This window comes from Pipra filicauda, unplaced genomic scaffold (genome assembly GCF_003945595.2).
Source record: "Pipra filicauda isolate LSUMZ 115617 unplaced genomic scaffold, ASM394559v2 scaffold103_size3290846_pilon, whole genome shotgun sequence".
NCBI lineage: Eukaryota > Metazoa > Chordata > Aves > Passeriformes > Pipridae > Pipra > Pipra filicauda.
The window spans coordinates 665,243-681,492 of record NW_024103474.1 but is presented as its reverse complement, the minus strand read 5'-3'; the positions used below and the strand labels follow the sequence as shown (position 1 = coordinate 681,492).

The following is a 16,250-nucleotide window of genomic DNA, read 5'->3' as shown; positions in this document are numbered from 1 at the left end:
CAGTCTGGAGAAGTGCAGACATGGACTGTGGCTGGCAGGCAGGGTGAGGTGGGGAGGTGCCTGCAGTTTTTCCCCCTCCCCTCAAATATTAAGTCAGGATGTTTTCCTCAGGTGTAGAAGGGCAGACATTTTGAAGGAAATTAGTTTTAATCTAATAAAGTCTGTTCCAGGACAGAATTTGCAATAAGCATAACCTTTTATAAATAAAACTGAATATCGTACAACACACAGAATTTAAGAGAAGAAGGGAGAGTACATGACCAAATATACTCAAATTTTTTGAGTAAATACTGGGACAAGGAGATTTATTCCCCCATTAGTGCAGGTATATAACTCGAGGGCCAGTAAGTGCCAGATAAACATGAACTAAAAATATAAACAAGTATGGCTAAGAGACAGTTTTTATTTTCAGAGTTTTTAACACCCATTCATACGTTGAACCTTGTTAAAAATTTGTACTACACAATGACAACAATATGATAATTGATGAGCTTATATATATAATCAATGATCTATATGCTTTTTAGCTGACAAAAGCAATAATCTAGGTAGAAAAGGATTAGGGATTGTTTATATTAAGATCAACACAATTATTATCAGAGTAAGAAGTTGTGATTAGACTCAGGAATGTGATATAAGAGAACTTTTAGCATTATGATGTGCCATTTTTAATGTAACTTGTTTATTCATTTTTTTTCACCTGAGTCCAGTTTTTCTATGATTATCCTTTGTGATGCTGCAGTGTAAGATATTACTGGTCTGTGTGGTCAACTGCAGGGCCACGAGGAGACTATTTGTTGTGGTCTTGAGAGCAGGGGGTCTGTGTAGTACAAGGCTCCCTCTGATGCTATAGGCTCTTCTCTTAATGCTAATTAACTGGGGCACAGTATGGTGTAGGCAAGGTAATACAGCATCCAGCTGACCTTTTTTAGTCTCTGAATTAAGAGAGTTTCTGCCCTGGGCTGTGCTGTACAGCACAGTTATGCTTAATCATAGCAGAGGTCACACCAAATTTAAAGCCAAATGAAAGATTTGAGAACGAAACTGAAATACTTAAGTCACTTAGGCACTTCCCCCCCCCATCTCACTTATCTTTTCAGGAGGCATGTGGAATTTTGGGCAGAGTAGGACCAAAGTCATAATTTCTTTTCCCATGTTTTATTCCCTATGTCACCTTTTTTCCTCTGTTATTTGCTTTCATTTCATTTCATTTCATTTCATTTGTGTGAAATACACACCAAATTCAGAAACTGAGTATCTAGTAGGAATGTATTGCTCTTGCTTATTGCAGGTAAGTAAACACCAGTGAGGGCATGTGCTTGCCAGGGCTTTGCAAACCTTACGTTAAAACTTGTGGAACCATGCCAAGCATTGATGGATTCAGCTATCATTAAAAGCTAAACTTCCATGAGATTTTTCCTAAGGTTCACAGAACTCTTCAAGCAAATTTGAACCCCGTTGCAGTAATCTGAGGACTGATTTATTGCTCTGTCTCAAACTCTAAAGTACTTAGGGTTTCGTGTTTTCAGCATTGCAATAAGTAAACTTGGAAGATTTTTTAGGTCTGATCCTGACACATAGCTCAGCACAAAATCCAGAATGAACCAGAATAGAAATCAAAACTGATTCTTCTCAAACCATACAGATGAAACCTGCAGTTGTACTTTCTTAAATTCTGTATTATGTGTCTTTCAAAGGATTGATAATAGTTTGTTGCTATTTTACAAGTATAGGCAAATAAGAGTTGGCAAACAACCTGGTGAGAAAGAAATGAGAAAGAGAATGAAGGAATATAGGTACAAAGAAGCCATAAGCCAACCACCCCCAGAACCATACTGTGAAATGATATGACTAAAATATGTGCATGGTAAATAGTGTGACATTGAAAAATGAAACATTCAATATTACAGCCAAAGGAGAAAAAAAAGCCAGCTCCCAAAATTGAGTTCTGGCACTATGTTCTGAGAGTGGAATAGGCATATGCTTGATTGCAGTTTGGGTGGAGAGAAAAGAGATTCACAGAGCCCTATTTCAGTTCTTTCTGTGTTTTCCCACAGTATGAATTAATCACATCTAATACTAATTATATACTTGCAACATTCTGAATTCCTGCATCAACTGTGGAAAAATGTGAAGATGTTTCCAAGACTGGGGCAGCTCTAACAATGAATCCATGGATGTGCTTTTGCAATTGTTTGCCGTGCGTCATATTCAAACCCAGTTATGTTCTGCACATTTACCCTTCTGGACTTTGATGGTGATTTACACTGCTAGGGAAGCAGTTGGGTGAAACCATGGCTCAGAAATGTGGAAGCCTCATATAAATAAATTAAAAACAGGCGCTTGATTTCAGTGAATCACAGCCTTTTGACGTGTGTAATTTCAACACATGATTGTCACCAGCTAGTCAACCTCTGTGACTCATGGGGATGCTTCAGCTTGACAGAAAATGTAAAACACAAAGTGGGGTTTTTTTAGCTGTTCTAAGATGCTGTCTGGTCTCCATCCATACAAATAGGGCAGATTCATACATACTAATGACATATTAAGAAACTGTCTTATTACTTATCGTTCTGGATTAATGATGCCCTGATTATCTTTACTGTAATCACTAGGTCAAATGAAGAGTTACCTCCGGGCTTTGAGATACAGGCAGGTAGTTATTTTGTTGCTGCTAAAAATAGAAGCATGGCCTGACTACAGTGGTGAAATTATTTCAGGAGGTAAATCTGAGAAGGAGTTAAATTCTTTGTGTTGCTAATGTTGGTCTTACCTGGAATTAGACAGAGATATGCAAGCTACTGTGTGAAGATTCCATCCCAAGGGAACCTGTTAGGGAGCTGAATTGGTGTGATCATGAGGTGCAGGTGCTGCATTCAGAAATGGCAAGTTTGAACAGAACTGTTTCAGTATGGCCTGTTAGGAGCTCAGACAGGGACTCTGATTGCTTTGTATTGTTCTAAGGGTATATGTTAGAGTACCAGTGATGCTTTGAGGGGCTGGTCATACTGTGGGGGATTTTTCATCAGGCAGTTTCAGTCCTGCAAATATGACAAATGTGATAATTCCCATCTGGAGCCTGTGAGTCAAGACTGATCTCTCCCCTGAGATATACAAAATGTTGATTTTGGGTTTTTTTCCTGCATTTTTGGCAAAGTGGTTAAAGAACAGTATCTATTGAAAAATCAAATACATTTCAGCAAGATTTTGTTGTGGAAATATGTAGGTATGCTTGAATTTTCTGATTTGAAGTAAAAGAAATTGCTGTCTTCAAGTGGGATGAAAAATTTTGAGTTTCAGAAACAACATTAAAATTTCCTAACTTCATTAACTTACAAATTTGCAGTTAATAGCAGAGCTTCAGTTAGTAAGACTGCAGTGAGGCTGGTGTAGAGTAATAAGTTTCTCATTTTGTCTTACTTGCTAAATTTTTTATTTCGAGCAGCCTAGTGAGAGATATATTTGCTACTTCAGTTTCATCTCCATTTCTTATTAACTAGATTTAGGAACAGGAGAAAGAAGAAGAGAATTAATAGAATAGGAAAGAAAAAGAGGGTGAAGCTTTTCACCTGTCATCTTACAGCACTTCAGCAGTTCTGTGAAAAGCTGGGCAGCCCTTCGTTGAGATGTACACAGGCTGTGCAGGAAATTCAGGAATATCGGAGCTAGACAGGAGGAGAACATTGGTGAGCTAGTCTTGCTTCTTTTCATGGACAACTGTAGAGGGATGGCTGTATTTTGAGGGCTGTCTTCTCTTTTCTTCTCGTTTAATATTTGCTTGACAGAGTCCTACCCTTCAGTAACTACTGTGAGGCTCAGGTAGGAGAATCTCCAAATTAACACTTGAACTTTGCCTGGAAGACGCCGGTGTTGTGCATTAATACTTTGAGCTGAGAGCAAAAGGAGGTGGATTGAATGTGTGGGTCTTGAACTATCAGCACTCTGATTTCTTTCTAAGTGTCCTTAGTGCAGACCAGGCAGGTGATTTCCCTTTGGCCACTGCTGGCATGAATCCCTGGGAGCTGAACTCTGCCAGAACTGCTGCTGCAGAGAAGCACTAGAAGTTGTAATGATTTCACCTTCTCAGGCACAGTCATCCACAGGATTTGGGGAGTGGGTATTAAAATGTGTGGTTGCAAACCCTCTTAATTCTTCTGTACATAAAGGTGGTATTGTCTCAGATTAACTTCTTAGTCATGTATATGTTCCAAGATAAAGGGACAGCTATTGTTTTCAGCTGCAGCACCCACCATTCACATCAAAGTCTCTGCATAGCTGTAACAGAGATGAGAAGCTTTTTTTAATTGAATGTGTCTCATTTCCTTGAAGTATTAAGGGCTTGTCACTGCCTAACTGAACCCAAGATGCTGACAAATATGCAAGTCATTTGTAAAGCAGTTAAAGTACAGGATATATATAAGTAGAGACATTCTTCTGATTAGAAAATAATCTTGTATTAATAAGTCTTCCTGTTGTAAAATTCTTTCTAAATACAGTAATATTCCAAATGGAAATTAGAGATATTTCAGGATGACATTTCATTATTCCCAATCAGCTTTTCTATAAACAAACTGCAAATTTTCAGTGTCAGCATATAGCTCAGGTAAAACTAAGCTCATATTTGTACTCTGAGTCCCTGAATGTTTCCTGAGGAGTTATCCATGGCATATTTCTGTTTTCAGATGATGTGTGTTACATTAGGCAGTTTGAATGGTATCCATTAGCATAAGCCCTTCTGTCTTTGAAAATATTTTTGTCACTAAAGTTTATAAGTCTGGTTTAGGTCTCTGTGTTTGTTTAAACTACAGATCAGTAAATGACTGAGATGTGTATTACATTTCAGGGTTTCTTCATGATATATTGTATTTATTGTTGTTCAGATCTCTGTGTGGTCTAGTCACGCTATCTGTTATTTCAACAAAGTAGCTAATGACAAGCTGGTTGCGTAATGAAGTGCTTTTGTGGCACCTTATTTAGGGAGGAAGGATCTTTTTCTGGCAGTTGAAGGCTAATGTAACAATATCTAGTGTAATTTCTCCCTTGGAATCTACATTCAGTAAGTCATCTGTGTAGTAAACTTATGTCCAGGAAGCCTGAATTAATAACCTCTGGGTCAGCCCCACAAATTTTTCATTATTTCAAATACCTTTTCCTGTTGGTTAAGCCTTTTGTTCAGGATGACACTGAATTGCAGTGGTTAGATGGCTTATGAACTGTGTTTTCAGGAAGGACTATTGACACTACAGGTAATTTTTCTTGCAGACTCGAAGGAAACATGGAAGTAAGAGACATTAAATATAGTAATTATCCATGAAAATAACCATTAAAACAGTAAATATGATTACGTTTTTATGAATATTGTTTTGGCTGTGGCAATAAGCTCAGAGTCAACATATTCAAAACTGATAAATCTTTTCTATAAGACAGTATATTATATTTGCACTAATCTTTATTTCTACAATAAATGTTTAAAGGCAATTTAGGATTTTCCTGCTAATTAAAGTTAACTAATTTATATAATCTTTTACATTCAGCTTTTCCCTTTAATGTAGGCACATGCAAGGGAATTTATATACCTGCGTATCATGTTTTCAATTAAGAAGACAGTAGCAATTAAGAAAAAATGCTATTTGTGTCCTTAAAAGTACCATTCTTCAGATGATGTTTTGGAAACAAAAGATGCAGGGTCTTAGATAAACATCTGTTGGGAATGAAGGGTTCTTCATATTTTTTTGCTAGATGAGCATTTCAGACTCATTTGCGACTGGATGATACTGTATTCTCTCTTGTTATTTTCAATTTATTCTTTAGCAGAGACAGGAAGGGAACACTGAAATAGAAAATTAGGATGTTTAGAGAGAATAACTAAAGAGAGCTGCAAAAGGGTTTTTAAGTTGTTTAGATGGCTGAGAGGCCCCCTCGTGAGGGATCTTTCCTGCTGAGCTGAGGGAAGTGCGCAAAGACTCCGTGTACCCAGTCTGGGCTGCCACTGTCTGCTGGGGACTTCCTCACATCTCAGCAGATGCTTCAGCAAGGCCCTTCCTAGGAATGTTTCTTGGACTCCTCAGAGTCTTTTGGAGATATTATCTCTCCCACTTCTTTAACCTAAACTTCCAGTGTTTGTAAACAAGACAGAGAAGAAACTGGATTGTGGGATAGATGGTTCACAAAACTACCAGTTATCCCATCCCCTAGATGGGTTTCAAACAAGAATGTTATGTCTTTGGCTTTTAAAAACTGTTTATCTGTTTTAATTTAGAATAGATAAATCTGCCACACAAACTAGACCTGGAACATGGAAATGGTAGTGGTGTTTCTGAAAATCTAAATGGTTTTTTCAGTTGCATTCAGAAAGTCTCACACTCTGCTCTGGTTTGGCCAAAACTCTGAAGTTATGTGCAGGAGTACAATAGCAACGCAGTGTGCAGCACAGTGAGTGCACTAGGAAATTGTTCTGTGGTTATGAGACTTTAATATAGTGAAGAAATAATTGTCCAGGTTCCAGATAGTTTCATGATGTTGCTCTGACAGGTTCAGTTTGTATGTGTTCTTCTGTTGATGCTGTTACATTTATCATTGTTAGCCTGTCCTCGCTTGATGTGAAAAATGGTTAGAAGTTGAAAACATAAAGAAACCATTTTCATATTTCATAAACTTAACTCTTGGGCTCTACCATTCTCTTATTCACACAAATTCAGAATTGGAATAGTGTGCAGGTATTCATTTTACCCATGCAGATATTTTGCAATATCCAAGTTCTTAACCTGCCCCTCTTTGCCCCCTCCCTCACCCCCTCAGCTCACTCCCAGGGCAAATATAAACCAGTATTTGATGCAAATCTGCCTCAGCTGGTTTATGTGGATTCTGAGTTTCTATATCTAGGATTCATGCTTGCTGAATGAAGTCAAGAAAAGACTTAGTGTGTGACATGAAAAAGTATTTTCTTTGTGTCTTTCTAAAACTTTATTCATACAATCAGTGCAGAACAAAATTTTAAGGAATCAGAGAAGTGATACTTGCATACTCTCTTTGCGAGATGTTTTTAAACACTTCAAATTCATTTTATGAATAAAATAGATGCCATTGTCCTTCCTCCTGCCTCCCTTCCCCCTCACTCCAGAGACATGTGTTTCTTTTATTAAATTAACTCATCATCATGGTTTTGTTATTTCAACTGTGGGCTTAGATGACCAAATTTCTATATTGCTTGAGAGAGTCATTAATCATTTGAAGAGGATTTGTATATGTTCAGTTGCTCAACATCTCATCTCTCACTTTACTCCCAAATAAATTCAATAATGTTGCACGTGTTCTTTTGCTTTCCTTTGTGTAGTCAATAATATTAATTTAACCTCCTGTGTGTTGGTGGGTGGTTGGGAGTAACAAAACAAACATGGGACTGCAGTGAGCACCATGAAATTTTGTTCTGTTTGAGTTCTTCACTATTTAATTGTTTTGATTATCCCCTGTTGGTTTGAAAAAAATAAATCTGGTAAAGTGCATGTTTAATTCATCATTCAGAGCCACGGTTAGTGTTCTGATGTTGACTGCTGGATCTGAACTGCTTGTTCCTGTCTGTATTTTTGGGAATAGTTATTAACCCCCAGCCCAGCACAATGCTATATATAGGCTGTGTCCTGACCCTGGGCACATCTTGTAGGAGGCAGTACAGCTCTTGCTGAGTCCAGAGCAGCATTATATGCATGCTTTAGACTGAAGAGTCTGGGTTAAAGTTACTTCTCATGGGAGACAGAGAAGATGCAGAGCTTGAGAAATATTTTTTCCTCCTGCTTGGAAGTAGGAATGAGGCACTTAGGGCATACGACTGTAAAAAGGCACAGAGAAGTCAGATACTTCTCCACTGATAATTAGAAGCAGCCTTGAGGTTGTCATCAACCTGAATGTGTCAGATGAGCTGAACATGCACGAACAGCACTGATTTCACTTGAAAAGTTTTCGTCTTATCTGTTCGTGAAATAGTTTGCTTTTCTCTTTCTATAGCGCATTTTAAACTGTATGGATGGTTTTGGTTTTTTTTAATGTTCTATATTGAGCACCATTCACTGGTTACTTTGTGGTGGTAAGATGAAAAAGCTACAGAAAATATTAGTGTATTGATTTTGAAGCAAGTCTGTCATTTTGCTATCTTTGACAGAATATTCTTTTACAGAATTACTTCATAGAAGTTGTTGATCCTGCTTGTTCACTAACTTGCTATTAGCTGTAGGGCTTTAAAGAGAAATTAAGGAATCCTGTGGTTCTAGGCAGCAATAAAAATGATATTAAAATGAATTAAAATCTTGCAGATTTTTTGCATCTCTAATGATACACAAATGTTATAATTTGTTTAAAAAGGTCAGCCCCATAAAACTGGTTTGAGAAATATTTGAGTTAGTGGAATTCAGAAGAAAGACATCCTGATAACCTGCTGGCGTGTGTTTTGCTCTAAGTATTCTGCATCTGTGATTAGTATCCCACATTGGGATACTACTTCTAATCTAAAAATAAAATGAGACATGGTGAAGATTTTTAATGCTCTGAAAATATTATTAATCTAGTCATGGCTTACTGTGTAATGTATCTCAGTTTTCCTAGTCTGAAAAGGGAGGATCACCCTCGTAATGGCAAGCTTGATAAAAGTGTGTTCAAAAGTGTTTTAACATCCTGAAGTGTTTAGAAGTACTTATTAGTGTTCCCTTGTTTTCTTTGATCTGGCACAGAGCTTGTCCTTTTGGAGTGAAAAGTTTTAGGTTAATTGCTGCTACTTCCAAAGTGTTGTTTAAATAAAGCTTAAAGAACCTCTCATGTTTATTAGCAAGAAAAATGAGCCTTTTCTATTAGTGTGTTTCTGAATTGGAAGCATTAAGTGTAGAGTTCTCTGCCATGTCCATCAGGAGTGAGTTGGGAAGAAGGATCCTCAGCAGAAGTGCAGAGCCAAGGGAGCTCTGACTGCACCAAGGCCAGAGTGGGAGTGCAGGAGGGAGCATTTTGGATGGAGCTGAGAAGGGGCTGCCCCAGCCCCAGGAATGTTCCTGCCATGCTCACTCAGCAATATGTGCAAGAGATGGTAAGCGTTATCAAAAGACAACACTACTATACTGGCAGATTTTCCAGGTAGGGGATTTTTGTCTTTTTGTTGTCTCCCAGTGTTTGAGTGTAAGCTCAGTGACTGCGCCACAGGCCTTCCAGTATTGCTGGTACTTATGTGGGTTTGAAAGGCTCAGCCTTCACAAATTCACTCTACCATTGCTGTGTTCTGGTTACAAGATGATTCTTTTAAGTCAGGAAATTCTTGATTAAAGTTGCTCTTGAAATTTTCAGTAAATTGCTTCCATGGTTTACTCCAGCTCTGTAGGACCGTGATCCCTGGCTCTGAACTCGTTCCTCCGTGCCAGTGGCATCTTTTTGACACACACCCACTGGGAGAAGGGAAAAATTATGGTGTCACTGGAGTAGGGATTTGTTTTGTTCTTTAGCAGAAAGTATTCCTTGGAGGTTTTTATGTGTATGAAAATGAACACACTGAACACTCGTATTTCTAGACAGAGCAAAAACTTTAGATGTCCAGTAAAGCTCATCAAGGTGTCCAAAATGTCAAATTAAAAGGTCATTATGGAAACCTTTCCTCCTTCCTTGTTCTGTTTACTAAATTTTAGAGTGACCAAAGAGTTTTTATTCAGTCTTGTGACAAAGAACAGACTCTCGAGAACTTTTGTATATAAAAACAAATATTTTTGAAGCTATTTATCTGTAAAGGAAAAGGAGGCTCCATCTGAAACCAGTAATTTAAAGTGATGTTTTTTAACTTTAGTGGGTGATCTGAAATAGCCATTATAATTACCTATTACTTGCCATGTTCAATGAATCAGTTAATCCTTACAAGACTTGTGAGACCTTGATGTGTTATCAATTTACATGCTGCTATAATAGATTTTATACTGTAATAACGTATTACTTATTTATCTTCCTTTAAGGCAATTTTAATAGGGTAATCATATTGGGAAGGAATATATAGCCTGGGGAAAGGTCATCTCAATTTGATTGTGTATGAAACAGATTAGTATTTTTTCAAGGATGCAAGTAATGTTTCTGTACAACTTCCATAATTAAAGAGGGACTAATGACAATATTTCAAATCCCAGGTGTTTTTTGAGCCTTGCTATTGAATAAAGACATGAAAAAAGGGGAGGAAAAAAAGTGTTGCATGTTTCTACAGAGGAGCAAGGAGGAACCTTCAGAGAATAATTGGACATGATAAAGATTGTATCTTACAACAAGTGATGCTGTTTTCTCAAATTTAAAAGCTTTTTAAAATTCAGAAGTTTCTGTTGAATGAGGCAGTTTGCTTTTATGACCTTTTATACTTGCTCACTAAACAGACTAAGTTATTAAATACAGAATCTTTAATCATATGCTTCAAAACATAAATTCTCCTTACTGCACAACTGTCTGAAGAGACTTCTTTGAGCCTTAAAAACTGATGTGTATTCAGACATCTGCCTCTTCTTTAACATGAGTACTAGAGTGGAGACTGTTGTCAATGTGTTATGTAGTAGGAAAGCCTCCCTCAGAGTGGATAGCATTTCTCATTTTGGTTTTTACCTATCATGAACATTTCTGTCCTCTTTAGAGATGTATTCCTACTTTTAGAGGTGTGTCCTCAAAGTCTTGAGAAAATAAATTTTTCCTTTTTTTTTTCTTTTAAACTCACTGATGATAAGAACTATTTTGTTGAAACTGTCATAGATATTTCAATTATTGTTCATTTCTAGCTGTCTGTGCTATTAAATGCTAAGTTTTACTTTCCCCTTTGTTTTCCATGTTATTTGCTGCTACTTCATTTCTCTCTGATGCTGCAGCATTTTGAGGTTCGACGCAAATGCCATAAATTTTCCTTAATTTAGTATCTTTCAGATACATTCAACTTTCTCTTTAGATGAGTTGTAAGGCTGCAGAAACTCTGTGAAAATGGTTATTGAATAGTTAAGAATGATCAGTGTAACCCCAATACTCCTCCAGTGCTGACCCTTTCGTGCAAATCGTTCCTAGTTGCATTCTTACACCTTTCTAGTCCTCCTGCCTCTGTGAATGAGACTTTTTTTAATGCTGTCTTGATAAAAATAATTTCTATACTATAGAAAAAATATATCAAACTAAAATTGTGGCTTGTATTCTTTCATGGTGTTAAAAACCAATATACTTAATTTTAAAATGCAATGAGCTGGACTGATACATGTTTACTCTTGTGTGCCAAGTGCTCTCTAAGTTACAAAGGCAATTTTGCATTAGAATGTATTTTTAAATTAAACAGTAAATATTTATATTTAAATAAATATGCTGTTTACAGTGTTAACAAATATTTGATAAATAATTTAAGCATCCTGAGATATTTGTTTACAAAAAGATAAATGTAAATGGCAGTATAGAATGTCACTCATCTACCACAGTTTATACAATAACTTCCAATATTATATCTAAATTACTGAAGTCTTGTTTCAGCCAAGTATCCACTGTAATCAAGGTTCTTATTTAGTCGAGACATTATGCCAAAGTAATTGGCTAAGCTGGAATAGAAAACTTCAAAGTTTCCTTCTTACCATGCACATCATTTCTTCCATGTAACCCCATGGTTCTCATTGCAGGCCACAAACTTTACTCTTCCCCAGTTTTTCTTATATATTTTTAATGGATTAATTTTTATCATAATTAACATATGTCTATGGCAGCCATCGTAAGAGATCACACAGCACCCAGTTTTTTTACTGTGGCTGAAGCTATCTTTTGTTTTAAAACAAACTTGCTTTTGGCTGTCAGTGTGAATGATCCTGTTAAACAATTTTGTGATTGATTTCCTAACAGCCCCACAAGTCTCTGCCTACTCTGATTACAGCACTATGCCAGAGCAGTCCGGGGTTCTACAGACTATTAGAATCTGTGATTCCTTGGGATGTCTCAGATGTGGTCAACTCCTTGCTGAATGGTCCAGTGCTTGTTCTGTTGGACACTAGTCTGTTTATACTGCCTTGCATTGGGAAGGCTTTCTTTGCAAGGGTGAAAATGAAAGCTGAGATTGTTATTTGTCCCCATTTTTTATGGCCTTACTCTGTCTTCTTCGTTTTGATACAATGTGGGATTTCAAAATGGTAGAACAAACCCGCAGAATGATGCAGATGCTGCTAAGGAATGTACAAGCAAAAACCCTCAGTGTGTTTACTTGAGCAAATTTAAATGCACAAAAGTATAAAAAAGTATATATAAAGTATGAATGTTGATATTTAGATCTAAAGATTCAGATAACATGAATGACATTTCCTTGCTCACCTGCAGGTCTACATGTAAGGTTAATGCAAACTCACCTGTTGGACAAGTCACAGTAGAGCCTGTCTCTGCTCCCACCCTGGATAATTACCTTGTTATTTATTAGACTAATAACTTTTTGGCATGTTATATTCTGTGCACTCAGAACTCACCTAGTTAAGGTTACATCAAAGACTGACCTCCGTTGACAAGATTAAATTGAAGTCATTTTCTCTAAGAGCTTAGGTGGAGTATTTGTGTTGTCAGCAAACAGGACTTTGTCCTCTTTCTCCTGGGCATTATCTTGGATGCAGTGTCAGAATGCCAGATGGATTTGCTTCAGTATTTTTTCTCCAGTTTTTAATATTCTTCTATCACCTTTCAGCTGTCACACTCAATAATTTCTTCAGAAAAGAAGTGCCCAAAAGAAGCCACTGTATAACAGCTCTGCTTTAAATGCTGATCTTTTTCAGTAGTTTTTTTGAGCTGTATTTATTACCTGATGTTTAACCCTTAGAACTTGCAGGACTGCATTAAATATGGTTCTTTTTGTAGGCTTCTCACTCGCCAAAAAACCCTCAACAAACCAAAGCCAACCCCCACAGATGAAACAGGCCCCCTCCTCCTCAGGAAAATAGTAATTATCCACAGTACCATAAGGACTATTTTTATGCTACAATTTGCTTTAAGCCTCCCCCCATAAATAATTTTATTTTGTATACGCTTGTAGAATTGAAAAGAGAAAATACAGACTCAGACCAATAAATCAATGAATACTAAATAAACTGAAGAAACAGTCTTAATTACTCTTAATTGTAAAATAAGTGGTTTCTTTTTTTTTTCTTTTTTTTTTTTTTTTTTTTTTTTTTTTTTTTTTTTTTTTTTTTTTTTTTTTTTTTTTTTTTTGAATGTAGAGCAGATTTTAATACTTAGCTAGCCTTGCTACTTACAAAATGTGATGGAGGAGGAAGTCTAAGTAACTTCTTTGGAAAAGGAAATAGCCCACTGAATGAAAGGGAAAATAATGCTCTTTTAGAGGTACTTTCATGTATATTCTGACATCCTTACTTGAAATTTGTTCATTTTTCCTTCAATTTGCAAGTTATTATAAAAGCCATGTGCAAGTAAAATTTACATCCTTGAAATCACTAAGTCTGCATGTGAATTACTGTAAAAATTATTTCATGATATGTAACTTAAGTTCAGTTAAAGAACAGCAGTATATTGCTACACATTTCAGTACAGAATCTTATCAAGCTTAATCATCTTTCTCCTAAAGCATAATATTTGAATTGAACTCTTGTCTTAGAATTTAGTAGGTGTTGTGAATGCTTTCAATGGCGGTTTTAAATAAGAAAAAAAAGAAGACCACCCTCCTTTCATTTCTCTGTAACAATCTTGATAACGTTTATAAAGCCAAGAAGCATCATGAAAACAGCACAATGGCTTATCTGTGGTTTCAGCAGTTGTGGAGGTGGAATGTGCATGTTCAACTGAGAAAAAGGGAGACAAACCCATGATCTTAGGGACAAGAAAACAAGCACTTTAGAAGGAGGATGAAACAATCATCCTCACCCTAAGGGAACTCAGCTGTCCAGGGACTGTGAAGGTAGAGGTGGATGAAGAAAGAAGTGTGAAAGATATAATTTTATTTATCACTGTACCCCCAGGAGATGGAATATCAGCCTTTCTTCCAGACTTAGATAGTATCTGATATATCGTGGAAAGCTACAGAGCTTACTTCTTCCCTGCTTGGAATTGGAGTAGAACTGCGCTTTACAACAGTCATTAGTGCATTGCTTAATGTTGGAAGGAATATTTTATTACTTACTAGGATGGGAAAGAAGTGGAATTTCCAGTCTTCTGCCATGTCTCTCTGGCTTTGCAGAAAAGATAAGTAAAAAGCTGTTGTCCCATGTGGGTGGCAGGCATGCAGTGCAGTTCATGATCCATGAAACTGGATAATATGCAGAGATAGAGAAGGTTTCTCCCAGATAGGATGAGAGCTGGTGTTTCTTGGGAATGATCATGTATCTCCATCCTTTTGGTTCTGGTATGACAGGAATCAAATCTATAACAGTGACAATCCATCAAATGGGAGAGAGAAGGGTGTTGGATAATTCTAATAACTTTAGGAATTAATTAGTTAATGGCAGTACAGCTGTGTGCTTTTTTCCTAGAACCTTAGGATTCATGAGCTGTATGTATTCCTGAGATGTATGCAGCAGACTATTTGGCTCATCTCAGTATAAACCAGTGGAATAACTTTAAAGTCAGGTGTTTAATCATGTCAGATTAATTTCCGTTAAATTGACTTTCAAATACTGATGTGTCCCAGCCTTTGTTATATGTGATTAATGGTATGGGGAATGCTGAGTTTGTCTGAATATTTCTGTCATACACACAAGGTCCTCCAAACCTGACATGCAGTGAGCTCCTTTGTACTCTGCTTTCATTTAAAATTCAAGTGATGGGTTGGCCATTTTGAAAAACCAAAAGCTAAAAGAGAGGGGTAAGGAAAGCTGCTCTCCAAGTAATCTTCCATTTAAGATACTGTTTAAATAATTAAGCCTTTTAATGGAAGTGTATAGATTGTAAGATTTTAACTGGTTCTTGTTTAGTAGAATGAATTGTGTATCACACTAAGAAAGAATGCTGTAAAAAGCCTTGCAAGATTTTGTACTCACTGGTCTGTTTTAGCTTTGCAAAGAGTGTATTTATCCTTGTACAGATCGTATCAATAAGTATCATCTATGAATGCATAGATTTATTTTTAAATATTATATGCATTTACTCTCAAATGGATAGTCAGGGCAGAAACTCATATTTAAATTAATATGATTCTTCAAATATGCTAAACTTTAGTCTCTTCATGTTAAGAAATACATCACAAACTCTTGCCAAGGGTTAAGGTTATTTAGGAGGTTAAAAAGTAGTCTGCACTGTTTGTTACCTTCAAAGCTTGATAGAATTTCTGGTTAAACTAGGTCACAAAGAAATCCATAATTTTATCTAAATTACTTTTGCTTATCTGGTTATAATTCTGTACAAAATAGGCCAAATACTCTTCAGGAATCTTTAACAGAGAGACAATAATTTCTTGTTCAAAATAAGTCACTATGAAGATATGTCCATATTAAAGTATGCATAATTTTACAAAACCAGCTATGATAAACATTTCTAAAATTCAGCATGAAGAAAATAATTTAAGGAAGTGTCAGTCAGTATGCACTGGGTAAGCAACTACAACTGTGTTAATATTCCTATGAAGTAAAACCACTTTTAGTTCATGAAGTCCTAAGTTCAGCAACGATAGTAGTTCTTGAACTGGTGGAAATAAGCTCAATAAAGAGATCATCATTAAATAATCATCCAGGAAAATATTTAAATCTAGAAAGCTTTGTATTAAAAATAGTGTATATTATTATTTATGATCAGAGTTTTTTTTGGACTGCCCTTAATATTTTCAGGGCAGCCAGAACTGAGGTAATATGGGGTTTTCTTGAAATGTATTGACAAATCTGTTTTCAGAAAGGTACCTGTACTAGGACTATAGAAGGAATCTGAGGGATGCTAAAAATTTCTTTTTCTGCTATTCTAGGCAGAGATATATGTCAGGGTTTAATCAATGGATTGATAGGTATGTTAAACTATTCAGATTTTTAAGCTGAATGTGTGTTCTGAATACAGACTGTGGGTTTCTGTTGTAGTACGAATACTTCAATGCTGTGCTCATAAATGAACGAGATGAAGAAGGAAACTACCTGGAGCTGGGGAAGGAGTTCATTCTGGTGCCAAATGACCACTTCAATAACTTGCCTGTGAACATCAGTCTGAGTGATGTCCAAGTACCAACCAACATGTACAACAAGGGTAAGAAAAAAGCTATTTTATTTAATCGTTCCACTGACTGAACTTAGGAACATCCTTGCTTTAAAAATGAAGCTGTTGAT

The 16,250-nt window shown here is 36.4% G+C and overlaps 1 protein-coding gene across 1 annotated transcript in view; it reads left to right on the top strand.

Annotated features, from left to right (window-relative positions):
• The window catches only part of CACNA2D3 (calcium voltage-gated channel auxiliary subunit alpha2delta 3), a 407,078-nt gene that overhangs the window by 150,606 nt on the left and 240,222 nt on the right, over positions 1-16,250 (top strand). Inside the window, exon 5 of the mRNA XM_027728083.2 lies at positions 16,008-16,170. Within this exon, the coding sequence (XP_027583884.1) occupies positions 16,008-16,170 (163 nt within the window). The remainder of the gene's footprint in view (positions 1-16,007; positions 16,171-16,250) is intronic.